The sequence below is a fragment of the Emiliania huxleyi genome (assembly GCF_000372725.1).
Source record: "Emiliania huxleyi CCMP1516 unplaced genomic scaffold EMIHUscaffold_27, whole genome shotgun sequence".
Classification (NCBI taxonomy): domain Eukaryota; phylum Haptophyta; order Isochrysidales; family Noelaerhabdaceae; genus Emiliania; species Emiliania huxleyi.
The window spans coordinates 535,102-560,622 of NW_005200011.1; the positions used below are offsets into that span (position 1 = coordinate 535,102).

General features: G+C 67.1%; 4 protein-coding genes across 4 annotated transcripts; 3 read left to right on the forward strand and 1 right to left on the reverse strand.

Moving 5' to 3' along the window:
* On the reverse strand, nt 1–1,757 carry EMIHUDRAFT_435417 (hypothetical protein; the record flags this gene model as incomplete). The annotated part of the gene is made up of 1 exon (XM_005777009.1): nt 1–1,757. A coding segment is annotated over exon 1 (1,743 nt), but the record flags the coding sequence as incomplete, so codon positions are not given.
* Nucleotides 1,758–15,831: 14,074 nt separating this feature from the next.
* On the forward strand, nt 15,832–16,382 carry EMIHUDRAFT_64893 (hypothetical protein; the record flags this gene model as incomplete). Its single annotated transcript, XM_005777010.1, has 2 exons — nt 15,832–16,096; nt 16,276–16,382. Coding segments are annotated over 2 exons (372 nt in total), but the record flags the coding sequence as incomplete, so codon positions are not given.
* Nucleotides 16,383–16,847: 465 nt separating this feature from the next.
* EMIHUDRAFT_435419 (hypothetical protein) lies at nt 16,848–18,659 on the forward strand. The gene has a single exon (XM_005777011.1). The coding sequence runs from the start codon at nt 17,361–17,363 to the stop codon at nt 18,465–18,467; it is 1,107 nt and encodes a 368-aa protein (XP_005777068.1). The 5' UTR covers nt 16,848–17,360; the 3' UTR covers nt 18,468–18,659.
* A 1,815-nt stretch (nt 18,660–20,474) lies between these two features.
* EMIHUDRAFT_463555 (hypothetical protein) lies at nt 20,475–23,492 on the forward strand (the record flags this gene model as incomplete). The annotated part of the gene is made up of 4 exons (XM_005777012.1): nt 20,475–20,796; nt 21,636–21,889; nt 22,450–22,812; nt 23,081–23,492. The coding sequence occupies 4 exons, from the start codon at nt 20,475–20,477 to the stop codon at nt 23,198–23,200; spliced, it is 1,059 nt and encodes a 352-aa protein (XP_005777069.1). The 3' UTR covers nt 23,201–23,492.
* Nucleotides 23,493–25,521: the final 2,029 nt, after the last annotated feature.

Consider the following 25,521-nt stretch of genomic DNA (forward strand, 5'->3'; position numbering starts at 1 on the left):
CTCGCACGCCGTCGCCACCTCCTCCTCACCCGCCATGCAAATGACGAGGAGCGGCAGCACGTTGGCGCGGTTGGTGAGCAGCTTGTTGGAGCTGAGCGCCACGCCGAGCGTGCGCAGCCGCCAATCGGCGTTGACGCCGGCGGAGGAGCGCAGCAGGCTGCGCAGGGTGTGGGCGAAGGGGTCCGGCTCCTGGTCGGGCGTCTGCAGCAGCTGCACGTACTCAGCCGTGTCGACGATCACGTACTTGATGGCCCACTCCCAGTTGCGATGCGGCACGAGCACGCGCAAGCAATCGTCGCCGCCGGGGCAGTCAAGCATCTCGCGCAGCAGCCCGTAGAAGGAGGGCAGGAAGGCGCGGTTGTACTCGAGGAACCGCTCGTTCGGCCGCAAGCTGACGAACGAGTCGAGCAGCCGGTGGAACGCCGCGCTGAGTGCCTGCGGCGGCGGCGCGACCAGGGGGGGGGCGCGCGCCACGCACGCAAAGGAAGCGCGCGTCGCCGCGTGCCAAAAGGAGAGCATCTCGCGCTTGGTCTCGTCGCACTCGAAGCGGTGCCCGTCCTGCAGCGCGTACAGGTCCTGCAGCTCCTCGACGCGCAGCGAGGGCGAGACAGCGCCGCGCCGCGCGCACCACGCGCACAGCCGAAAGTACGGCGCCAGCCGCGGCGGAGGCACGTCGTCCGGGTGCTTGGACGCCTGCGCGCCGGCCGCCGCCGCCGCGGGCAGCTCGCGCAGCTCGCGTAACACGACGTGGCTCACGAGGTGCTCGTACATGCTCAGCAGCGCCGGCGAGCAAGCGCCGGCGCCCCCCTCGGCGACGGCGAGCTCCGGCGCGGCGCCTGACGGCTCGACCGCCATCTCGGTCACCACCTCGGTCGCCATCGCGTCGCCGGTCAGCCCAAAGTCCGCGGCCGCGCCGGTCTCGGCCGCAAGCCCTGCCGGTGGCGGCGGCAACGCCGCGCCGACCGCCGTGTCGCCGGCCGCCGCCGCCCCCGCCGCGGCGGCGGAGGGCTGCGACTCGGCGGCGAGGATCGCCTTGATGAAGTGCTCCGCGGTGCAGCGCACCTGCGACGATAGGCCCGAGAGCAGCCACTCCTTGACCCACAGCGCGCGCTGGTGCAGCATCCAGCGGCGAGGGCGGGACGAGAGGACGCAGAGGGAAAGCAGCGCTCGCATGCACGAGATCGTGGCCTGCTTGTACCGCATGTTGTTCGAGATGACGTGGAGGAGCCGCTGCAGCGCCCAGTCGATGCGCCACGCGGCGAGCGAGTCGGCGAGGTCAACGACGTGGCAAAACGTGGTCAGGTACGGGCCGAGCTGCTCGTTGTCCATCGTGTCGATCCCCGACAGGATGACGTGCAGCGCCGTCTCCGTCGCGTCGCGCGACTCGTAGCACAGGTGCTCGCACAAATCGCAGATGGCGGCGACGTGGAGGCCGTCCTTGAGCAGCCGCCGCAGCAGCGCGCCGTGGCCGAGCAGCTGGTACTCGTCCGCCGCCATGTGTAGCAGCCGCCCCTCGAGGGAGAGGGGCGTGCGCGCGACCGGCTCGTGCCGGTGGGCCGCGCGCGCCAGCAGCGAGAGGAGCGCGACCATGTGCTCGAGCTGCGGCAGCGTGCACTTGTCGCCCATGCGCGCGCGGCGCGGCGCGGCGCGCCCCTCGTCGAGGTGCGCCGGCAGGCCCACGCATGGCGACTCGTCGGCGAGGTAAAAGTCGACGAGGTGAGAGGCGAAGCGGCGGCGCAGCATCCAGCCGCGCTCCTCCGGCCCCAGCTGCGCCATCGCGAGCGCCGTCTCGAAAAAGTGCGAGAAGTGGCGCCAATGGTGCGGCGCCTCGGGGAGCAAGTCGAGCAGGCAGCCGAGTAGCCGCAGGCCCGCGGGGAGCTCAGGCTGCGGCGCCGCCGCTAGCGAGGAGGAGGCCGCGGGCGCCGGCAGGCTGCTGTCCGTCCGAGCGCGCTTTGGCGGCGAAGTGAGAATCCCGCCGGCGAGCGCGTCTTCGTGCGCCGCCAGCCGCACGCCCGCGTCGAGCATGCCCGGCTCCTCCTCCTCGCCCTCCTCCTCGTCCGTGCCCTCGAGGCTGCCGCTCAGCGACGTCGTCACCACAACCACCGGCGGCGCCGTGTCCGGCAGCAGCGGCGCAATCGGGTACAAATGCAGCTCCAGCGGCCTCAAGACGGCGGCGGCGTGCAGCAGGAGCTGCGCAAACTTCTCGCGCATCTCCGAGACGGTGCACGCCAGCAAGAGGGAGCGCACCCACCCTGCAGCCTCGCTCTGGAGCAGGAACCAGCGGCAAGCGACGGGCGAGCGGTGCAGCCACATCTGCAGCATGCGGACCCACTCGGGCAGCAGCGACTTGTCCTTTGCGTGCGCGAGCGTCTCGACGACGAAATGGCAGCCGAGCCGCAGCGCGCACATGCCCACGTCGTGCATCTCGTTGAGCGCGGCGAGCGGCGCGAGCGGCGCGGCGCCCGCCGCGGCGGCGGCCGCAGTCGCGTCGTGATCGGCGGGCGCAGCCCCGGAAGCCACCGAACTGAACGCCATGCGCACGACCCGGAGCAGAAACTCGAAGTGCAGCCCGTCCACGAGGTAGCGGTCGCGCAAAAAGTGCATGTTCTCCGCCCACACCTCGCGCGCAACCTCCTCGGGCACGGCCACCGAGAGCGCGGCGTCGCTGCAGAGCCTGGCATGCTCGACGTACTCTGCCCCCGCCGTCGCGCCCGCCTCGCTGTCCCCGCCCTCCGCCTCCGCCCCGGCCTCGGCCTCGGCCATCGGCTGGTCGCGCGCGCCGTCCCGCCCCTCGCCACGCGGGACCGCCTCAGGCGCGCCCTCCCTGCTCTGCGCGTGCGCAGATACCTTCTCGTAGAAGAGCATGTAGGCCGAGTGCGGCTTCACCTGCGTGCGCTGGACCGGCTTGTTGGTGTCGACGTCCCACGAGACGACGGGCTCCACGCCGCCGAAGCAGTTCTTGCCAATCTCACTCGAGTCGAAGGGCTCGACGAGCGTGTCGTTGAAGTGCAGCCACGGGTGGGCGCCGGGCTGAGCGGCGCGTCTCTCGCGGATGAAGGAGTAGTAGTGCCCCGAGTCGGAGGTGCCGGTGTGTACCAGCACGCCCGCGAGCTCGTACACGCAGTCGCCGTCCTCCTCGTCGGCCGGGGACGGGCCCTCCGCCTCGCCGAGCAGCTTCTCCTGCCGCTCGAGGTAGCGGACCGTGTACGGCGCCATGTCGATCGAGGGCGGGAACTCGCAGTGGTCGTACAGCTTCATCTTCTTCATCAGGTCAAAGTCAAACTCGAAGCGTTTGAGGTGCAGGATAAGCACGGGCGGCAGCCGCGAGATGCAGCAGCGCTTGGTGGCCTCGACGTACTCGCCCTCAAAGTTGTACTTGTTGTCCCCGTCGAGCGTCTCGCCCTCGACAAACTGCGCCAGCCCGTCCATCACGGACGCCTTGTTCTTGACCTCGATCGAGATGACGAAGAAGGGCTCCACCCGCTCCGAGAGGCGCCGCCCGGCCTTGTCGATGATCTGGTTGACGACGGAGCCGCCGAAGAGGGACTGCAGCAGCTTGGGCGAGCTCGTCCGCCCGAGCCCCGCCTCGAGCTTCTCGAAGAGCATGTTGAGGAACTCGTCGACGTCCATCTGGACCGACGGGTTGAGCGGCAGGTTCTCGCAGTCGCGAAAGGCGCCGCAAAAGTCGCGCGTGTCGTACCAGCGCTTCTCCGACTCGTGCAGGTAGCCAAACATGGCCTGCAGGTAGTAGAGCACGTCGCCGCCGCCCGGCTCGTCCGCCGCGCTCAGGTCGGACGCCGCGTCGGTCGCCGAGGCGGGGGCGGGCGGCTCGATCTGGAGCGCCAGGATGGCCGCGCGGAACTCGGGGATGAGGAAGAGCTGCTGCACGAGCGAGTTGAGGTAGCAGGTCGCGCCCAAGTTCTTGAGGCCGACGTAGCCGCAGCGCGACTTCTCGTGCATCGCCGGCGCGTAGTGCCACATGTACGAGACGCGCGAGTGGCCCGAGCGCGACAGCTGCTGCGCGAGGAGCATCTCGAGGAGGAGCGACAAATTGGCGGGCTCGCGCTCGGCGAGCTCGGCGAGGAGCGCGAGCGCCGCGGCGCGGCAGCGCGGGGTCTTGCACTGCGGCGGCGTCAGCGCGCCGATGCGGCGCGCCTCCTCCACCGACGGCAGCCGGAAGAGGTCGTCGAAGATGGCGACCACGAGGTGCGTCCCGCCGTCAGCGCCGCCCGCATCCACAGGCTGCCGCTTGAGGTGGGGCTGCGCGCGGAGCAGCACCCGCATCAGCCGCAAGTAGCCGACCAGCTCATGGTCGACCAGCTCGGGCGCGTCGCGCCGCTCCACCACGGGGTGCGACTGCTGCAGCTGCAGCAGCCTCGCAAACAGCGCGGCAGCGGGCAGGTCGGGCAAGCTGCACGAGGGGCACCGGCCAACGAGCGACCGGAGCAACTCGAAGAACTGCTCCGAACGGGATGCCTCCGCCCCCGCCGGGGGCAGTAGGCTGAGCATCTCGCCCACGAGCGCGTGCAGCGGGGATGGGACGCGCGCGGAGGCAGCCGATGCTCCGGGCGCAGCGCCGCCCCCGCCGGCTTGCGGCGGCGACGACGGGTGCTCCGCGGCGAAATCGTCGCGCGCGAGGGCGTAGAGCGCGGCGCACGCCTCCTCCCGCACCTCGGGCACGCGGCAGCGCAGCAGCATCGCCGCCACCCACTCGCGCAAGCTCGGCAGGTCTGCGGGCAGCCTCGCCGCCTGCGGCTCCTGCGCGGAGCCCGCGGCGCCGCCCTCTGCGGGCGAATGGGAGCAAGCGACGAGCAGCCGTAGCGCCTCGCGCACGATGTGCACGTCCTCCTCTGCCGCGGGCGGGGGGGGCGGCGGGTCGACGGAGCCGCTCGCCTCGGCACAGACGGCCGCCTCGGCGAGCGCAATGTGCCGCACGAGCCCCATCAGGTGCGCGCTCAGCGCAACCTCCGCCGCGAGCGCCGCGAGAGACGCGTCGCGCAGAGGGGCGAAACGGCGGCCGGTCCAACGCGGCTCGTCGCGCGCGCCCGCCGGCGCCGGTGCTGGTGCACTCTGCGCGGTCGCGGCGTCGTGGGGCGGCTGAAGCTGCGCGCCCGCGACGGCGGGCGCGGGCGCGGGCGTTGCCTGCGTCGCCTCCTCGAGGAGGAGCTGGCCGACGACGCGCAGCAGCAGCACCAAGCACGTCTTCCGCTGCGAACCGCGGTGCTGCCCGAGCAGCTCCTCCGCCGGCGCGGTGAGCAGCCGGAGCAAGTGGCGCAGCCCCCCGCGCGCCGCAAAGGCGCCGAGCCACGCGTCGTCGCCGTCCTGCATCAGCGTGTCGACAATCTGCAGCGAGTAGAGCAGCTTGAACGCGCTGCCGCCTTCCGGAAGCAGGACCGGCCACTCCGGCTCCTGCCCCGGCGGCAAGGCGGGGAGCCTCTCCAGCCCGGTCCGCATCTCGCGGTTGGTCGGGAGCATCATCATCAGCTGCCACGCACGCGCCGCCAGCCGCTCCTCCTGCAGGCTGAGCAGCGCGAAGAGCGTGTCAAAGTTGGACCCAACCTCGTGCAGCGTGATGCTTCCCTCCTCTGGCCACGCGGCCGCCTCGCCCGCCACCTGCGTGGCCCCCTCGCCCGCATCGCCGCCGCGCTCCTCCGCCTCCATCTCGACGATGCCGTCGCCGCTCGCGGCGGGCGCGTCCTCCTCGCCGACGACGGTGGTCAGCTCGGCCCGCGGCAGCAGCTGCGGGCGCAGCATCACGTGCACCTGGTACGGCTCGCGCAGCTTGAGCTCGCCGAGCGACTTCCAGTCCTCCTTGAGCTCGCGGCCCGACGAGATCATCCGGAGCGAGCTCGGCTGCGGCGGCGGCGCCTCCCCGCCCAGCGCAGCGTCGCGCAGCTCTTGCCACACCCTCCTGCGCAGCTCGTCGACCGTCTGGTTGGAGTGCATGCGCAAGCTCGGCCGCAAGCCGCTCGCGCCGCCAACCAGCATCACCTGCACCGTCATCGGCGAGCCGCGCACGCACGCGCCGTGCCGCCGCGACAGCGAGCCACCCGGCGTGAGCGGCGCCCGCTTCTCGAGCTCCGTCACGAAGAGGCGCAGCATGGTCAGGCACCGCTCCACGCAGAGCTGCAGCGGCTCGCGCACCAGCGCGGCGGCCTCGGCGTCCCGCGCCGGCTGCCCTGCCGGCGGCGACGCGAGCTGCAGGGCGCGGAGGCGGCTTGCCGCCTCGTCGAGGGACGACATGCACGAGCTGACAAACTCGCGCTGCTGCTGCCGCACGCGCGACGCCTCGATCTGCAGCGAGTGGTGGAGCAGCACCAGGAAGCGGATGGCGCGCACGCCGACCGCCTCATCGCGCGTGCGCAGCGCCGCCGCCCAGAGCGTCTGCACGCCGTGGAGCGGCACGTCGAGCACCGAGATGTTGGACTGGTCCTGCTGCGCGAAGCGCTGCTCGCGCCAGTTGATCCAGCGGAAGAGGTACTCGATGCAGGCGTACGCCGTAGGGGAGAGGGACTCTGCGGACAGCTCCGAGGCGCGGCGGAAGAGGTACCGCGTCGCCTCCGGCTCGATGGCGGAGACCGAGTTGGTCCGCACCTGCTCCACCCACCGGAAGATGAGGTCGCGCTCGCCCACGCACGAGCCGCACACGACGCAGCGGTTCCACAGCACGTCAAGCTGCGCCTGCGTCAGCGCGATCTGCGGCCCCTGCACCATGCAAAAGTTGAGAAACTCCACCCGCTGCTCCAGCTGGTCCATGTGCTCCGCCCTGGCGGCGAGCAGCGCCGCCGCCCTCGCGGTGGAGCTGCCCGCCGCGCGGCCGCCGCCCTTGGCCGCGGTCGCGCGCGAGGCGGCCGCCGCGGCGTCGGCCGCCGACCCCTCGGCGGTGAGCGCCTCCAGCCGGCCCGTCGCCGCGCGGTGGTAGGTGAGAAACTCGTTGAAGAAGACCTGCAGCAAGTTGTGGTGCTGCACGAGCCACTCAAGCACGGCGGCGGCCGAGTCGGTCTTCTTGCGCGGCTTGCACGGGAAGGAGGAGAGGATGGCGCGCAGCAGCCGCAGCGTCTGCACGACCGAGCTGCCCGCGCTGAGCTGCGCGATGCACTGACCCAGCATCGGCTGCCGCTGCGGCGCGCAGTTTGGCCACGCGAGCAAGTCGGCGAGGACTGACGCGGCAGCGGAGCGCAGCTCGGCCGAGACGGGCGCCGCGTCCGCCATGAGCTGCCACAGCTCGGCGAGGCCGTACCAGCGCCGCTCCTCCTTGAGCGGGTTGTGCGCCGACGAGATGCCGCCGACGGCGAAGCCGCGCAGCAGCGTGAGCGTGTGCGCCGTGTACTCTGCAAAGGGGATCGACTGGATGTAGGCGTAGAGCTCGTCGAGCAGCGGCAACGGCAAATGTGCGGAGAGGTCGGCGAGTGCTCCGTACACCGCCTGCTTCACCGTCTCGTGCTTGTCGAGCGACGCGCGCCAGACGAGCCCGAGCAGGCGCGAGTCCATGTGGCCGCGCTGAGCGAGGAAACCGAGCACCTCGACGCACCGCCGCACCAACTCCTCGTGCAACGCCTCGCCGAAGATGAGCTCGACGACGCCCTCGCGCTCGATCCACTCGACGAGCAGCTCGGGCGATGAGTGGCCCATCTGCAGCAGCACGCCCGTGCCGCCGCTGCGGTGCGGCCGCCGCTCTCGCTCAGCGTTGGCGCGCTCGATCCGCTCCACCGAGTCGAGGTACTCCTGCTTGCGCAGCGAGAGCTGGATCATGTCCTTGACCTCGGAGAGGCCCTGCAGCCGCTTCTCGAGGTTGGGCGTGCGGAGGCACTTTAGCGCGAGCGCGAGCCGCAGCCGGTCGAGCAGCAGCGCGCCTAGATTACGCGACGCGTCCCGGACGCGTCACCGGCCTGCCGTGTGGACGGCGGCCGGTCGAGCTGCGGCGCGCCGTCGGGGAGGCGCGCGTGGTCGAAGAGGGCGTCGAGGCTCTTGTGGAGGTCGGCTATGGTCTTCCGGTCCTCCGCCTACGGTGGCGGAGGGGCGCGCGCTCGGCGCCGCGGCGCGCGACGAGTGCGGACCGCCGGGCTCGCGCCTTGAGGCTCTCGTCGGAGAGCGCCTGCACGTACGCCGTGAGGGCCTGCTCGACGCGGCGCACGTAGGCCTGCAAGACGGCCTTCTTGAGCACCTCCTTGACCCGGATCAGCGGCCGCAGCAGCATCTGCACCGCGGTGAGGTTGAGCAGCGGAGGCAGCGCAATCCGCGCAATTAGCGTGTCGAAGCCGTTGAGGGAGTGGAAGAGCTCCACGTTGCGGATGTACTGCTCCGACACGTCCTCGCTCGGCGAGAACCAGTCGCACGCGCGGTCCTCGTCGGCGCGCTCGTCGTTCGAGAAGGATCCCTCGGACCCCGAGTCGCCGCTCGACTCGCCCTCCTCCCCGCCCTCGGCCTCGGCGGGCGCGCCCTCCTCCCGCGCTGCCGCCGAGGCGGCCGAGGCGGCTGCCGTTCCGCCAGAGCCGCCGCCGCCGGAGACGCCGGAGCCGCCGGCCGAGACGCCAGAGCTGCCGCCGGAGCTGCTGGACGCCGCGGCCCCGTGCCGCGGCGGCGGGGCGGCGGCAGAGGTGGCGTAGAAGTGGTAGGCCTGCGCGTCGGTCAGGATCACCCGCACCACCTCGGCGACCTGCCAGTGGTCGGGCCGACGGAGCAGCGCCGCGGCCGCCTCGAGCACGAAGTGGAGGTAGCCGGCCAGCCGCTGCGCCAGGCCGTGGGGCAGGCGGAGCCGCAGCGCCGCGCTCGTGCTCCGCGGCAGCGCGTGCAGACAGAAGTAGTGCGCCTGCTCGGGAGTGAACTTGCCGTGGATGAGCAGCTTGACCATCTGCTCGAGCTTGTGCAGCTGCTCCTCAATCTCGCCATCCTCTGCGAGGGCCGAGGAGGCCGACAGCGAGTGAGCGCTGCGAATCAGGCACGCGTCCGGCCACGCAGGGGCTGCGTGTACGCGCAGAGCGGAGGCTGCATGTGCGCGCAGAGCGCGCCTGTGCGGAGCTGCTCCTCGATGTCCTCCGAGTGCATCTGCAGCGCGTGGTCCGTCATCACGGCCACTGGAGCGGCCGGAGGGGTGGCCATGGCGGCACAGCCCTCTCCGCACAGAGGCCGCGCAGCTGACTGATGGCTCTCGCGCACTCTGAGTTTTCCGAGATGAAAAGAAATTAGCGCGAACAAGTGCTCCAAGGGGTGCCCTTGTTCCCAGCCCTCTTTCCGCGCCGCCATGCGCCCCGTCCTTCCCCTCGCCCTTGCAAAACGTCCTCTGCGAAGGTGGTGGGATGTGTGTGGCAACCTCATCCAGCGAGTTGGAGGAGGGTATTGAGATGGCTCGCTCGGTCGCACGGTCGGTCGGGGGCCGCTGCGTCGTCTGCTTCAATACTTCTGACTACACCTGCAGAAGGGTTGGTTGGGGGCACGGCGTCGGCGGCGAAGGTGAAGGCAAGACAGCAGATGACACTAACTTGAAGTCCAGTGGCAGTGCCCCCGAGTGCATTTCCTGTATCCTGAGGGAGGGTGTTAGAGAGAGGATGTAGAGTGTAGAGCGCTGTAGAGCTCTCCACAAGCGGATGCCCTCCACCGACCGCAAGCGAGGCGTGGAAGAGCAGCGGGACGGCCGCGACGCGAGCGATGTCGAAGGGGTCGCAGTGAGAGAGGACGCGCACGAGGAGCTCCGTGGGGAGGTCGAGGAGGCGGGTGCGTGGCGGCGTGGCTGGCGAGTGGGCGGCGGTGGAGGCGGTGGACACACACACACACTGATGTGTGTATATCGCATAAAAACAAATAACGCGCCTAGCTGTGGCGCCCAATAGGTACTGCAAACTACTGTAGTACAGTGGGTTGCGCCCATTAAGAAAACAGCATTCCGCGGCACGCCGCCGTTTCTAAGCCTTTCCACAGCCCTCATCCACCCCACGCCGTGGTTTCTTAGCTCCGGCCGGGGCACTCAAGCCAGAGCGCCGGCCCGAAGGATTTTTAGGTATTAAGAGGTAAGCTGCGGTCCGCGAGGGCGATGCCAGAGTCTGCCGCCGAGTCGGCTCTCTGTCTGGATGACGGGAAGACGCACACACGCCTCCATTCACTCCATCCACTCAGAACACCGCAGACTTGGAAAGAAAGAAAGTGACAAGTGCGCGCGCCGCAGGCGAAGAGAAATTTTGAGCTGGACGTCCCGTTCACACTCGTGTCTGGCCTTTTCTCGGGGCCGCGCCTGCGGCCGCCGTGGTTTCTTAGATTTTTGCGGAAATAAAGAAAGAAAGGAAACACACAACCCAAGGGAGGGATGGGAGAACGGCACGCCGCCACCACACAGGGATTTTAAGGAGAGGAGTGTGGTGCGCTAGCCGTCGCCCACCCTGGGGAGTCTGCCTCTTCGTATCTCTTTTCGCAGTCTCTCGCCGCTTCTCGCTGCAACCTTCATGCCACCTCGCGGCCGTCCCACTCTCGTCGGTCTCTCCCTTGTCACTTCCTCCTCTGTCGCGTCGTTCTCTTCTGCCTCGTCCTGCGACGCCGCCGCCTGCCGGTCCCTTGCTCTCGCGGCTTCTTTCGCCTTGCGCAACTCCGTCCTCCTCGCGGCGTATCCTGGCCCCTCGAGTCTATCAAGCTCCCCTCGCGCAAGGACCACATTTCTGACTCCCACTCCGATCATTTGCCTACACGTCATGTTGTTGCTCAGGTCCACTCTCTCTTCGAACACTCGTGCCTCTACGGATGATGCCGGCGCTGGGGTCCCCTTCGGGTGCATCGTAACATCTGACAACTGAATTTCCACTGGTTCGTCCTCCTCCGAGTCATCTTCCCCGTCCTCCTTCCGCTCGGCCCTTCGCTCGGTACGTTCGGTGTGGCTCACCCTCCATGCCGTGAACAGGCGCTTTATCCACCCTATATTCTTCTCTCGTTCCTCTGCCCTTGCCTTGGTCTTGTCGTTGTTTCGCACCCATGTCTGTATGGCAATCGAGGCTGCCTTCCCCACTACCTGAAGTTCACTCGTCACCTCTCCCGCGAGCTCCCTTCTCTTTCTTTCGGGTATGGAGTCCGTGAGTGCGGGTAGCGTGCAGGCAATCACGGGTGCTATTTTGTCGTACTCCTCTTCTTTTGCGGAAATCGCTCGGCGTGGTTTGCTGGGACGTTTCTTAATGTCCGCAACCCACTGTAGGTACGCGCGTCCCCTGTGCGGCGGCGGCGGGTGCGGAGCGCGGTGGCGGCGGCGGCGGGGCACTCGCCGACTGCCATCAAGAAGAAGGAGAACGAGGGCGGCGCATCCGGAGCCCGCGGGCGCGTCGCGGCGCATCGTTGACTGAGGCATGACGCACAATCTCCCGGCAGCCATGCTCGCCCTCGCCCCGCTCGTCGCGGTGATGGCGGCGCCCGACTTTGGCCCGCGCTTCGCGCCCACGCACAAAGACAACATGAATGGCGCCTACCCATTCTCGGCCACGCCCGGCGGCACTCCCGGCAAGATGCCGAAGCGATTTTCGGACTATCCTCACGGCGTCGAGTCGTTCGATGTGCACACTTCGGAGATGTCGACGCTGTACAGCCAGGTGTGGTGGAAGCCCCACCCGCCCGCCGCGCTGCCGAAAGAGATCGTCGCCAAGTACAATGGCAGCCGCATGGCCATCGTCGGCTGGGAGATTGACCAGGTGCAGCGCACGGCGGACGGCGACGTCTCGGTGCCCATCTCGGCGTCGTACAACCACCACTACGTGAGCCAGCTTGTGGGCGCGGGCGCGCGGCTGCGCCAGGTCAAGCTCGACGGCCCGCACGACCCGCGCGCCAAGGAGCTCATGCACGCCTCGCACGGCCACGTCAACTGGGAGCAGCCGCAGTGGATTGCCGAGGACGTGGTGGAGGCGGCGGGTGGTGAGGGGAGGGAGGCGGCGGCGCAGTCGACGCGGCAGTGGTTCTCGAGCGGCAACGGCGGCGAGTACCGCAAGACGTACCACGGCTTCGCACCCGGCTACGCGATGGTCGTCGACTCACCAACCCACCTGCAGATGGCGCCGATGCAGATTGACACGTGGAACCGCGAGGCGATGGACATCTCGGCCAGGCGCCAGGGCCCCGTCAGGTTTGTGCCGGGGCCGCAGCCGCGCGCGTCGCTCGCGCCGGCCGACGCGGCGCACTCTGGCCTGCTCGAGTGCCCCATGACCACGCGCCTCACCAAGGTGGTAGACGGCGCGTACGCGGTGCACGCCAACGCCTCCTCGTGCGCCGAGCCCATCCTCACCTACCACGAGTGCTTCGAGGCCGCCCGCAAGGTCTTCACGCACGTCGTGAGCGTCTCGAATGCGAGCGGCGCGGACGCGCGGCGGCCCGTCGGCTGCTCGGCCGCGCTGCGCCCGTCGAGCGCGTCCGTGAGCGTCTTCTTCAACGAGATGGCCTCTCCGCCCACGGCGTGCAGCGTGGCGCACCAGTGCGTCTGCCCCGTCGCGCCCAAGCCCTTTGGTCAGGCCACGGGCGCGCTCCGCTACCATCCGACTTCGCAGCCGGCCGACGTGGGCCGTGGCTTCGCCGCGCGCTTCGGCAGCGGCGGCAAGTCCTGCGCCGCGTGGCCGAGCACCGACCTCATCGAGCATCGCAACCCGACGTGCGACATCCGCCACTATCAGGGCGGGCAGTGGGCGTGCAACCACGGCTGGTCGCTGCTGGACGCGGAGCAGCAGATCCCGTGGGCCGACCGGCCGCTGGTCTTTGTGCACAAGTTCCGCTTCTACGTGCAGCCGTACGTTCCTGCCTACCACACGCCCATCCGGCTGGGCGAGACGGCGGGCTCGGCGCTGCTGCTCGGCTCCCCATGGGAGTACGACGTGCCGCGGTGCGCCGAGGGCGTGCCCGGCTGCTCGCGCGACGCGCATGGCATGTGGGTGCACAAGGTGGTGGGCAAGCACGTGGGCAAGCACACCTTTGTGGCGCTCAACAACCACTGCCACGCACCCACCTGCCTCGCGATGGAGGTGTACGCGTGCGCCAAGGGCACCCCCCTCGAGGCGTGCGACACGACCGCGGGCAAGCTCGTCTGCCGCACGGCGCCCGTCTACGGCGGCACCGGCTCGCCGACGGAGCAGGGCAGCAGGTTCGACGAGGCGGGGTACATCGCCATCCCCGACTGCTTCTGGGGCGGCGCCGAGTGGGGCCTCGAGCCGCCGCAGCAGCTGGACGGCGTGCCGCTGCACATTGTCAAGACGTGCAACGCCACCCTCGGCCACTACGGCGAGATGGCGGGCGGGCAGCCGTGGGTGTATAGCTAGGTGTATGCGGGTGAGCGAGTACGGAAGCGGTGCACTGTTCTGCGGCGGTGCATGCATGATAGAGAAGACCGGCCCTGGTGCTGTTTGTGGTCCGGCGGTGTATGCATGACTGTGTCTGTCGTGTGAGGAGACGGTTCCTGATATTATTTCTTCGCACCGCTTCGCGTTCGGAAACTCCACTCTTCTCGCACACGTCGCAGTTGCGAGACGCAAACTTTCCTCGGAGCGAGAGCCTCCAAGGATGGGCGGGTGCGTGGGGGTGATCACTTAGCGAACGCGCTCGGCCGACTACACGGTGAGCCATACGGACCTTGCACAAAACCTTTTCCTTCTAAGCAGGGCTACACAATGACCCTATAGTGTGGGGGTGTTCCTGGCGAGTTGTGATGAGTAGAATTAGACTAGCCAATACTATTTTGAAGTTCATATATGAAAATACCAACTTGCCTATGTGCACGTCTCCGCGGCGGCGGCCCGGAGGCGGCCCGGCGGAGCAGTCAGAGCAGCACTGCGCCGGCCGGCGAGCGACTCTCGACTATAGTACGGGCTCTATTGAATGGCCTCAAGGTGCTCTCTAGGACTGCCCTACTCCGCTCGCCCGGCTACGTCGCTGAGCTTCGAAGGAAAAGGTTTCGCTCGGCACGACGTCGGAGAGCAAACTTCAGCGTTCGTCCTATGTGGAATGCTGGACGCACGTCGGCAAGTGGTCGCATGACCAGGCCGGCTGCTGCTCAGAATCTGGGCCCTCTTGGCGCTCGCACTCGCGCTCTTCATAACGGCTTTGCCCCCTCCCTCCTGCGCCGACGTTGGGCAGCCCGACCACGACAACGCCAGTGCCGCTGGCCTGCAACTCGAGGCGCCTTTGAATGACAAGGTTGCCGGGTCCATGGACGCAGACTTGCTGGAAATTGAAGAGGTGCTCGGCGTGCGTTACTGCGATCCGAGCCAGATGACTGCGGTGGCGCTGAGGAACCCTGTCGATGAAGACGACGACCGCTTGGAGTACCTCGTCTCTGGTTCGGCAGGTCCCGACGACCGTGGCTTCCATTCTGTCGCTTGGTTTTTTCACGGCGACTTGCTGGACCATGCAGGTGCGGACACGGTCAAGGCAGCGATACAAGAGTATTAGAACTGGATAAGGAATTCACGGCGCTGGCGGAGGCGTGTGACGAGGCTGATGCTGAGTAGCCGCACCAGCGCTGCTCAGCGGCAGTGTGCGCCGACCAGGGGCAGGGCCAGTGGTAGACAGTGGACGTGGTGAGGCTGCTCTCTGAGCGATGACACTAGCAGGAGCATCATGAGTGTCCTCGGAGTTACTTGTGTTACGATATCACCACGCCGCCACGCTCGCAAGGGCCGCCTAAGCGCCTAAGCACCCTAAGCACCCCCCCGCTTAGGCCGCTTAGGCGCTTAGGCGAGTGACGGCCGACTCCCCGGGGCCTGGCGTGCCTCCGCCATGGGCTGAGCGCCTGGGAGAGCCACTCAGCAAGTGGTGTGCGAGCGTGTAGCCATTAGCGTGCAGTCGGCCCGCTGGGTGAGCTCTAGCGAGGCAGGGAGCACTTGGAGCACTTGGAGTGCAGTCATTAACCGCACGCCCAGGACCGGGGAGCTCAGAAGCGCACCCAGTTGGCCAGACGATTGGGATCCAGGGCCATAACACACCTCGTTACCCGGATTTCTCTTCTCAAGTTCTGGGAGCCCTGTACAGAGACGGCCACATCACCGCGTCTCAGGAATGCGGCTGTGTCTTTTGAGTCAGGCGCTGCCCGTTCGACCCTTGCTGTCGCCCTCGCCGTGTGTTTGTCAAGCTTCCGCATGAAGCAACGCGCCTCTTCCTTATTTCCAGCGCATTTGCCGCTCAGTAGGGGTGCGCCAGCGACGCCTGTGGTGGCTCACTGTCTTCTTGTGTCCAGTCGTCCCAGTCTCTCCGTTCTCCGATTCTCCTCCTTGCCTCACGCGCCTCTTTTGCGGCCTCATCCCTAGCCGCCTTGCACGCTCTGCACCCCCAAAACGCACTTCGTCGTGGCGGGGCCCCTCATTCCCCGTCTCTTTCCCCCACGCCTCTAGAATACGCCTGTGGTGTGCCCCGTGTGGCACCCCGACCTGTTGTCTCACCCTGGCTCCCAAGATCGTTTTGGTCGTCACATTGTGATCCCCGACGTCGTCAAATGTCGCCCGCCTGTCCTTCCCCCCGGTCTCGTCTGGTAATCTCATCTTATTATCCCATCGATGCTTGAGGCTGGCTACTGCCACTTCGCTCCACAGCCGTCCCTCCACCCCTGCCGTGTGTGTGTGCGATCCCGGCCGGCCTCACCGTCTTTCGACATTGTTCGCACACCCACTCGTGCGCGCTCTGACACATGTGCCCGTACGTCCGTCGGTCCGCTATCTCCCTCTTCTCTGTGTTCTCCGTCGCCTCTCCTCGCACCGATCTATAGTAAGCAATCGCCTCCAGGAGCAAAGGTGCCCAAGCCGACTCGATTTCTCTTCTCAAGTCTCTGAGCGCTGGCCGCACAGACACATCACGCCGCACAAAACAGGCGGCGTGGTCGGCTCTTCGCCAGCCATGGACAAATCCCTCGTCTCCAAGGCCACTGCCGACTCCGCCGAACCCACGCCGGGCTACATGTTCAACGAGATTGCGCGCATCACACACGCCTCTGTCGACGCGTGTCTGCAGCTGGAAAATTTCCTGCTCAAGCGCCTCAAGAAGGACTCTGTGCACGTCAAGCTCAAGGTGCTGCGCGTCATCAAGCACTGCTGTCAGCACGGCCACGCCACCTTCCGCCGCGAGATGCAGCGGCACACGACCGACATCAAGGAATGCCTGAGTGCGTGCTGCACCGCTTTCCCGCCCGCGAGACTGGCTGCGGGGGACGCGGGCGCGTTGAGCGAGGACCCGGCGCCAGCCCTGCGCCCCCCGCGTCGCCGGCCGGGCGCGACGCGCGCGGCCAAGCGAGACCTCTGCGCGCGGCTGAGTCGCCTCCCCTGCGCTCCCACTTTGGCGCAGGCCACCGGGGAACAGCCGATGCGCTGCACGGCGACGCGCTCAACAAGGCGGTGCGCGACGCGGCGCAGGAGACGATGCAGGCCATCTTCGAGACGTCGACGGCGAGCGAGCAGCTGCAGAGCGGGGGGCGCATGCAGGGCTTTGGCAGCGACGGCATTGGCGGCGGCGGCGGCGGCGGCTCTGCGGCAGGCAGCTACGGCGCGCCGCACCTGCCGTCGCAGCAGGGAAGCTTTGGTGGCGGAGGCGGGTACGGTGGTCCGCCCGGCGGTGGCAGTGACAACTACGGGGGGGCGCCCGGCGGCTACGCGCCCAAGGTGGAGACGGGCGCCTACTCGACGGGACGGATGCAGGGGTTTGGCAACCCCTCTTACGATCACAAGCCAAAGGAGGCGACGCAGCTCGAGAAGTTCGCCTCGAGCATGGCCACCGGGCTCAAGGAGGGCGTCTCCAAGGTGGCGGCGAAGATCAACAAGTCGGACGAGGGCTACTCCTCGCACGGCCCGCCGACCGCGTTCGCAACCACCGGCGGCGGCAGCTTTGGCGGCGGCGGCGGGTATGGCGGCGGCGGCGGGTACGGTGGGCCGCCGCCAGGCGGCGGGTATGGCGCCGGCGGCAATGGCGGCGGGTACGGTGCGCCGCCAGGCGGCGGGTATGGCGCCGGCGGCAATGGCGGCGGGTACGGCGCCGGCGGCAATGGCGGCGGGTACAATTGCGGCAGCTTCCAGCCGCCGAGCAACGCGCCGCCGCTGCCGCAGCCGACCGCGGGATCCTCCCCCCACCGCCCCGGCCTGCCGGGCGGCGGCTGGGGCGACGTCTCCAGCCAGTCGCTCGCGCCGTCCGCGCGGGGCGTCGACCCGCACGCGGCGGCCGCACCGCCCCGGGCGGCGCCGGTTGCGTCCGACGGCGAGTACGAGGCGAAGCTGGTCGACGAGGTGACGGCGCCCGGCGGCGTGCGCGCCGCCATCTCGCGGGAGGAGCTGCGAAAGTTCCTCAACGCTGTCAAGTCGCTCGACTCGCGCTCGGTCGCGGCGCTGCTGCAGCAGCGGATCGAGGGCTCCGAGTGGCAGCGCCGGCTCAAGGCGCTCATGGTGATCGAGGGCCTCCTCAAGGAGGGGGACGACTCCGTGCTCGGCCACTTCCAGAAGAACGTCGCGTGCATACAGGCCCAGCTCTCGTCGACGCAGGCGTCGCTCAAGGAGAAGGCGCGCAAGCTGCTCGAGCTGCTCGGGATCGACCACCACGCGCCGCGCACCAGCGGCGCGGGAACGGCGCCCGCGGGCCACGCCGCCCCCCCATCGGCGCCGGCCGCGCCCGCCGCGCCCGTCGAGAACCTGCTCGACCTCGGCGCAGAGTCGCCGCCGCCGCCCGCCGCCGCCGAGGGCAGCTCGCTCTTCGACGGGCTCTCGCTGGGAGCGGAGCCGCCCGCCGTAGGGCCCGCCGCAGCCGCGCCTGAGCCTGGCAACGGCTCCCTCTTTGGCGGCATGCAGTTGGGCGCGCCCGAGCCGCCCACCGCAGAGCCCGCCCCGTCACCGCCCGCCGCAGCGCCCGCCGTCGAGGCGGCCGCGCCACCCGCCGCCACCGGCGCCGGTCCCGGTCCCGGTGACGCGGCGGCCGCTGCCGACATGTTCGCGGGGATGTCGCTGCCGCCAGAGGCGGCGGCGGAGCCCGTGCCGCCCGCGCCCGCGCCGCCTGCGCCCGAGCCGCCCCCGGCGGCGAAGAGCGTGAGCGAGCTCGAGGCCCTCCTCGCGGACGCACCCGTCTCGCCGGCGAGACCGCCTGCGGCCAGCGCCGCGCCCAAGGCGGCCGGTGGCGCCAGCACGCTATCGGGCCTCGCCTCGATGGGCACGCAGCCGGCGGCGCCGCTGCAAGGCGCGGCGCAGCAGCAGATGGCGATGATGCAGCAGCAGATGGCGATGATGCAGCAGCAGATCATGCAGCAGCAGCAAATGCTGCGCATGAGCGGCGTCGCCGGCAGGCCGCCGCCGCCGGCGCCGCCCGCCATGCCGATGGGCATGGGCATGGGCATGGGCCGTCCGCCTTTGGGCGCGGGCTCGCCCGCCACGCGCAAGCCGATCGACCTCGGAAACGGGTCCGACTCAAACGGCGCGTTCGACTTTATGGGCGGCGCAAAGCCGGGCGACGCGTTCGACTTTGTGGGCTCCGAGATAGCAAAGAACAAGAAGAGCATCTAGCACCCCGCCCTTTTCCCCGCCGCGCCAGCCGCAGCGGCTCGTGCCGCGCGCCGCACTGACCACTGTCCTGGCGGAGAGCTGCAGTCTCCTCTCGTCGGGCCGCCTGTTTGTTCGTACCCTCGCAGGGAAAGAGTGTCTCTTCTCCGTTGTGTCGTGTTTTTCATTAAGTGGGATGCAAAAAAGATCGGGTATAAAAAGAAAGATCCGTTGGGGCACACACTCAAACACATACACGCGCAAAGGGGCTAGTTCCACTACCACTTCCAGTTCACTCTCTGTTCTCTCTGTGACACGCGCTAATCTTGAAAACGCATCCAACGGAGCTCCGTGTTGCTTCCAGCGCCCTGCCGCCCTCCCCCGCGCTCCCTGCGGCCATGGCCGATGCTCCTAGTATGGGAGGTCATTCGGGAGGTCATTCGGGCTACCGCGAGAGCGACCCAGCTCGTCGACATCGTCCGATGGTTGTGCCTCAAAGTCAGCCTTCGGAGGCTATCGTGGGGTCGAGCCGGCAGTAGCCGCGACATGTGGTTCCACCACCCCTCGTAGGCTTTGCCTCTGCTCCACTCGGCGGGGTCGCAGCTGCCTCTGGAAGGCACCGACATGTACCTTTCAAATGGTCAAAATCAAGGTTTTGTAGGGAGCTGTGCCGCAGTCAAATGGAACTAGCCAGGCCTGCGAGACGAGGGAAGGAGCAGGACTTTGCGGAGATCAGCAGGAGGATGTACATGTACGAAGAGATTAGGAGCAGCAGGGACCCGAGGGACCATGATCCATGTGGAAGACGGTCAGTGCTAGTTAGTCCCCCATCGGGAGGAGAGGAGGAGGACGACCCCGGTTGTCGCCGACCACAGCACCACACCCACAAAGAACCCTGCACAAAGATCGCGCGGGCGGGGACCTGTTCCTTTTCGTACCCATCTACTAGAACAAACAAACAAAGAACCCTGCAGGGCTCCAGGCCCCAAATGACGTGTGAGTGTTAGATTTGTTTGGTATTGCTAAAAATCTCTACTAGTAGAGGTGTGCGTTTTATTTATTTATCGTCACTGCCCAACGAGGAAATACGGGCATCTCGAGACGTTAGGCTTATGGGAAAGCCGATTTTCTACTATCTTGTAACTAAGCCACCTTTTGCGCAAGAGGGGCGGCTTATACTTAGTAGAAAATGGCTTTCCCATAAGCCTAACAAAGACGGGCATTCCGCTACGCACATAGGCATACCAACGAGAGGTAAAATAAATCGACACCCAAAGAGAAGGATAGGGTGGTCCCCCTGCACGAGCAGGATCTTGGATATGCCAAGTAAGTAGATCTAAGTAAGTAGGAAAGCGAAGAACAGCCAGGCTCGGATTGGACACCAAGTCACCAACGTGGATCGTGGTATATGCGGGTGGACGCCGGACAGAAAAAAAAGAAAGAAAGAAGCCTACAACCCAGGGGAGGGATGGGAGGACGGCACGCCGCCACCCCACAGGGATTTTAAGGAGAGGAGAGTGTGGCTGGGAAAAACCGCACTTGGAGCACTTGGAGTGCTTGGAGTGCACAGTTATCAGCCGCACGATCCCTGGTGTGGACGATTCTTTTCGCGGTATCCGCGGCGGGATATGGCGGGATATGGCGGGATACCGGGAGATACCGGGAGATACCAGGAGATACACGTGGATATGATGAGATACGGAGCCCCCACGATGTGTTCGACACAATGAAGCGTGAAACCGCAAATCGCACGCGAACAGCGAACTTCGCGCTTCGACCGGCCGTGATCTGCCGTGCTGCTGAGCGCTCGATTCCCATGATTGGCGAGAGCTCGTCATCATCGATGAAGCATCGCAAGGACAAGAAGGAGAAGAGCGCCGAACGCAAGCGCAACCGTAAGAAGCACAAGCGGGATCACGACACAGCGACGGCAGCAGCTCGGAAGGTGAGGTGCCACGGCCGCGGCGGAAGGAAGGTGCGGTGCCGCGGCCGTGGCGGAAGGAAGGTGCGGTGCCGCGGCCGTGGCACCGCATGCGAGTGGGGACCGACAAGGCGAGCGAGATCTTCCGCAAGAACCCGAAGTGGGCCAAGAAGTTCCTCGTGATACGCAAGCTCACCGACATGGTGATGGGCGACCCAAATTTCTTGCCCAACCCTTGCGCCATCCTCTGCCCCTTTGACGGGCCCCGCTGCACGCACGGCTTTTTTCGGATGAACGGGAGCTGCAAGCCCTCACAGCTCTTCTCGCACTGGCAGCATATGCATGCCAACAACCCCGCCGCCAAGCAGCTGGAGGCGCGCTGGCGCCAGGCGATCAAGATGAAGGGCACATCTCGCTCGAGCAGCTCGACCAGTGCGCCCCGTGCACGTTGACTGGTGACACCGAGGAGGGCTACGAGCCGCTGCGCACCCCACCGGCAACGCCGGACGGGACGGAGCCGTCCATCGTCTTCCCGCACTCGTTCGAGGTTGGCTCCGCCGAGCTCCGGCGTCCGGGAGTGGCTCGCCGGGTCGGGCATTTGAGGTGAGCTGGTGAGGGCACGTGAGCGCGCTGCGGGCGACATGTGTTAGCGGGTGCATGTGTCAGCGCGCGTGTCAGCTCGTGTGCCTTCTTCAACGACATTCCCCTTTTCGAGCACACCAGGTCTAAGTTTCTTTTTTGTTTGCTCGCGCTCTGCGGCCGGAGCGCGGAGAGAGGCCGGGCTGCTCGGCGTGAGGCGGGCAGGATACGGCAGGATACGGCGGGATATGGCGGGATATGGCGGGATATGGCGGGATATGGAGAGATACATCAAGATACCGCAAACAAAAGAATCGTCCACATCAGGGCTCGCACGCCCAGGACCGGGGAGCTAAGAAGCGCACCCAGTTGGCCAGACGATTGGGATCGGGGTGCGGGCAAGAGAGGCCTAGCCCTGGGGGGTGCGCGGTCGCAGGGCCATAACACAGAGGTCTCCTCCGAGGGTTGGCTCTGCGCTCCGGGCCATAACACAGGTGCAGTGCAAGATGGAAAATGTCCCGGTTAGTATCCGACGAGAAAGCGATGTACGGCATTCCAAGTGGCGGCATCGACGTCGCGGACCTCTTGGCTCGCCTCGGGCTCGTCGAGAAGGGCGCCGGCGGAGGCGTGCGCGCGAGGGAGGGCCGCGTCCGCGGTGCAGCTCGTGAGGCGAGGCCTGGACTTGGATGTAGGCGACGTGGGGAAGGTGCTGCTGACCGCAGAGTTGTTGGAGAAGGAGGCGTCGATCCGGGATGTGTGCGAGGCGGAGAGGCGCGCGGGCGCGGCAAAGATGGCGGCGGTCGAGGCCGTAGTGGCCAGGGTGGAGGGTGAGGCCGCGGGGGGCGACCGCCTCGCGTTGGAGGCTCTGCGGGGCGCGGAGGCGGCGGCGAGGAGGGCGTCGGGCGACGCGCAGGCGGAGCTGGATCGCTTGAAGAGGATGCACCAGGTGCGCGATGGAACCCCACAGGGGCACGGGAGGCTGGCAGTCGGGCGGCCAGCGGATCAGCGTGATTCCCAACTAGCGCCACGATCGCTGAAGTACGTGTGAGGCTCCCCACGTCCCGTCCGCAGTTTCTGCACCATACGTACGACAGTGTGGGCGCAGGTTATAATTGTGGTCACGACTGACGACGTTCGACGTTGTTCGTTCCTTTTGTGCGTTTTGTGTTGTTGTACGTCGACTTTCAGCTTGCTGTATGTTGCACCTGAGGCAAACCCCACTTTGGGACCTATTTGAGGCGGTGTGGCGCCGGCGGGGTCGCGCCGCGGGCGCGTCGCACGGAAGCGAAACAAACGGGCACGCCAAACGAGGGGTGGGAGAAGGACAGGGTCCCCACCTGCACGAGCAGGATCTTGTAAGGACGATCAGGGACACAGGGGAACGGGAGCGGGTCTCCTCCGAGGGTTAGCTCGCCGCGCGGTTTCTTTGCTGTGCGAGCCTGGAAGAATTCTTTGCTGCGCGACCCGGCTGGTGGGTGGCGCTCCACCTCGGCAGCTCTCCTGCAGCTCATGGCGTTCAGGCGTGCTACCGTAGCGTTCGGTGCCGCGGCGCTGCTCGTGTTCGCGACGGCAACGATCCAGTCGCCGCCGGACGAGGACGACGAGGAGGAGGGGGATCTGTTCGAGGAGCCGTTCTGGGCCGAGTTCGCTGGCAAGATCCAGTCTTCTGTGGATGGCGGGACGCTGCTCCGGGCGCGGCGGTGGGGCAACATCGCCAACGGCGTGCTCCTTGGCACGACGGGTCCGATCGCGCTCATCATTTCGGCCATCGGCCTGCGGCTGCCGCACGCCGTGCTCGCGGGGTATCTCGCTGCGCTCGGCGGCACCATCACCTCACTGGAGCTCGGGCTCTCGCCCATCGCGCCGTGGGTGTCGGAGAACCTCTCCTTCCTCGCGAGCTCCGCCGGGCGCACGGCGCTCCTCGGCGTCGCAGGCGGGCTTGCGTGGGCCTTCGGCAAGCCCGCCGCGCTTGCGGCGCTGCTGACGTGTGGCAACGCCCTCTTCAATGGCTACTTCGCGAAGGCACAGACGCTCCTCCCTCCCCGCAACCGCTCTCTCCACGGCTTCCCTCATCGCCGCTCCCTGACCGCTCGCCCCCACGGACGCTGCCCTCACCGCCGCCACCCTCGCCGCCCAGATACTGCGCTTTGTCTCGGCCGATGAGCTGGAGGGCGGCGATGTACGAGGAGGGGTGGACCAGGCCGCGGACTACGAGCCCGGCGCCGAGCCCGAGATCGACCTGCAGCCGCCGCTCTGAAGCGGCCCTCTCCGGCCGCTGGGGTGGTGGCGGCGGCAGTGGCGGTGATAGCCGCGGGCGTGCAAGATTGCTTGCGTCACCGCTCGCCCCCGGACTCTGCACGCGTGCGCCCACCGTTCGAATCCAGCAGATCCGCTCTCCTCGCGTGACACGCAGCGTCGGTGGTGGGAGGTTCATGCGCCCTGGTTCTCCCTGGGAGGAGACGCCCCCCTGCCTGAAGCGTGAAGGCTGAAGCGCAGTGAAGTGGTCCCGGGCGTCTGTGACACTTTTTCGAGCAAAAGGCGACTTTAAATGTGCAGAAAAAGAAGGAAAACCCGCGCGAGCTTTTGGAAGGACGGTCGGGGACCCAGGGGAACTTACCGTCAAAGTAGAGGGAGCGGACCGTGAGTTGAGGAAATCGGAGGACGCGACCCACTTCGCCACAGACGGTCCCGCGCCTCGCCGCTATGACGGGCACACGCCCCGCACCGTCCGCTGTGTGCCCGTCTTTGTCCGGAGTGAAAAGTCCAACGCGCTCGTCGGTGACGGTGTCCTCCAACCTGCGCCGCGCTCGGCGAACCTCGACAGCGCCTTCGATGGCATGCAGCTCTTTGCGTCAGAAGCCTGGAGAGCAGCTCCTCGGCTGCTCACACGCTCTGCACAGTTGACACAGTCTACTGTGCGGCTACCACAGCTGTGACAGCGATGGGCTCGCCCTCACTGGCCCTCAGTCACTTGTGCTGCGGCTTGTGTGAGCGACACTGCTCGGCGACTGCCGGCACACTGTGAGACCATGGGTGTGAGGTAAAACCACGCTACCAGCGCTTGGTCACATCGGCCCCGAGGTCAGCTCCTTCAACTCTGTTAGTGACAAGACTTGTCTACTGGCTGGAGCCGAGCAGGAGGGCCCGGCGCACAACCCCTGGTCAATTCACGGTCTACACCCCGTATTTTTTTTGAGAGCGCCTTCGTTGTTAATAATAATACAGGGGACCTGTTCCTTTTTACCCATCTCCTAGTAGGTGTCCGTTTTATTTATTTATTTATTTAATAATAATACACACGGTCACCGTCGGTCCTGCGTCGGTCATCTGCTGCAGCGGCCGCACGACATGCACACACCCACACCGCACCGCACCCCGCACCCGCGCGGCCCCCCGCCCCGCCTAGTTGGGAAGGAGGTGAGGAGGATGGAACAGCCCGAGGAAAGGAGCGAAACAAACACTGGGATCTTAAACACATTATTTTTTCTACCGCGTCTCCTGGCTAGGAATCCTACAGATGCCAAAAACGATGCCAGGTTTTTGGGTCGTCGCGTTGCCTGAGGCGTCCTGCGACGCCGGCTGCGCGCGGCTGAGACTAGGAGCAACTCACCTCGCATGCGACGAGGTCGCTCACCATCGGCGCAACTCCGACGTCTCCTCACCCTCGCGCATGTGTGTTGTCCTTCTCGTGCGACGGCCTCAATCTCTGCTGCTTTGCTTGACACATCTCTCGCCTGTGTAGGCGCGCGCTCCTCGATTCGCTCGGCGTCCCGCTCTCCGCCGGAGCAGTGTGTGATGGGCGCTGGGGCGAGGGTGCTGACGTTCCCACGGTCGCACTCGACGGAGAGAGTTGCTTTCATTCCGCAGTCGGCCGAAACGCTAGCTCCTTCCACTGCGATGCCGTGCCCGAGCCACCTGGTCAGGGAAAGCGGCGCCTCTGCTTCTGCTCGATGCCACGCCCACCCCTCCCGCCGCGTTCGCCGCCGCCGCCGCCGCCGCCGTCTCCATCTCCGGCAATGGCACCGCCGCCCCCTGCACCTACCGCGCCCAATCCAGCGTCGTCGAGTGCCTTGAAGAACGAGGAGCAGCGGTGGGAGGGGGGAGGGGAGGCGCGCCCCTGCATCGCGCCCGGGCTGAGCATGCGAGTCGACCTGAGGTGAGACCACACCAAAAACCTGCCCGGACAGAGCGGCTCAGACAACACCCTCCTCCCTCCCCACGCTTGCCCCACACCACGCTGCCCTGCACGTGGTGCGACGCCTCGCCTGTCTCCGCAGTTCGCTCGACCCTCCCGAGCGCTGCTCCTCGCCCGAGCGGAACCGCAACCCGCTCCGCTGTACCGCTGCCTATGTCATCGCCTCGCCCGCCGTCGCCCAGCTTAGATGCGAGCTATACTCACCCGCATCGCCAACACATAGAAACGCCATCCGTTCTCGCAACACTGCGTGCCTATCTCCACCGTGCCCTCTTTTGTGACTGCAACTCGCAGGTCGCGTTCGCGTGCGCCTACACTCTCGACGGCGACGACGAAGCGGATTCGACTTGCTTCGAAGACCGGACGCCCATACTCTGCGCCAC

What these genes read in the sequence shown, in the direction of transcription:
- EMIHUDRAFT_435419 (XM_005777011.1), top strand. Translation starts at nt 17,361, where the DNA reads ATGGTGATCGAGGGCCTCCTCAAGGAGGGGGACGACTCCGTGCTCGGC.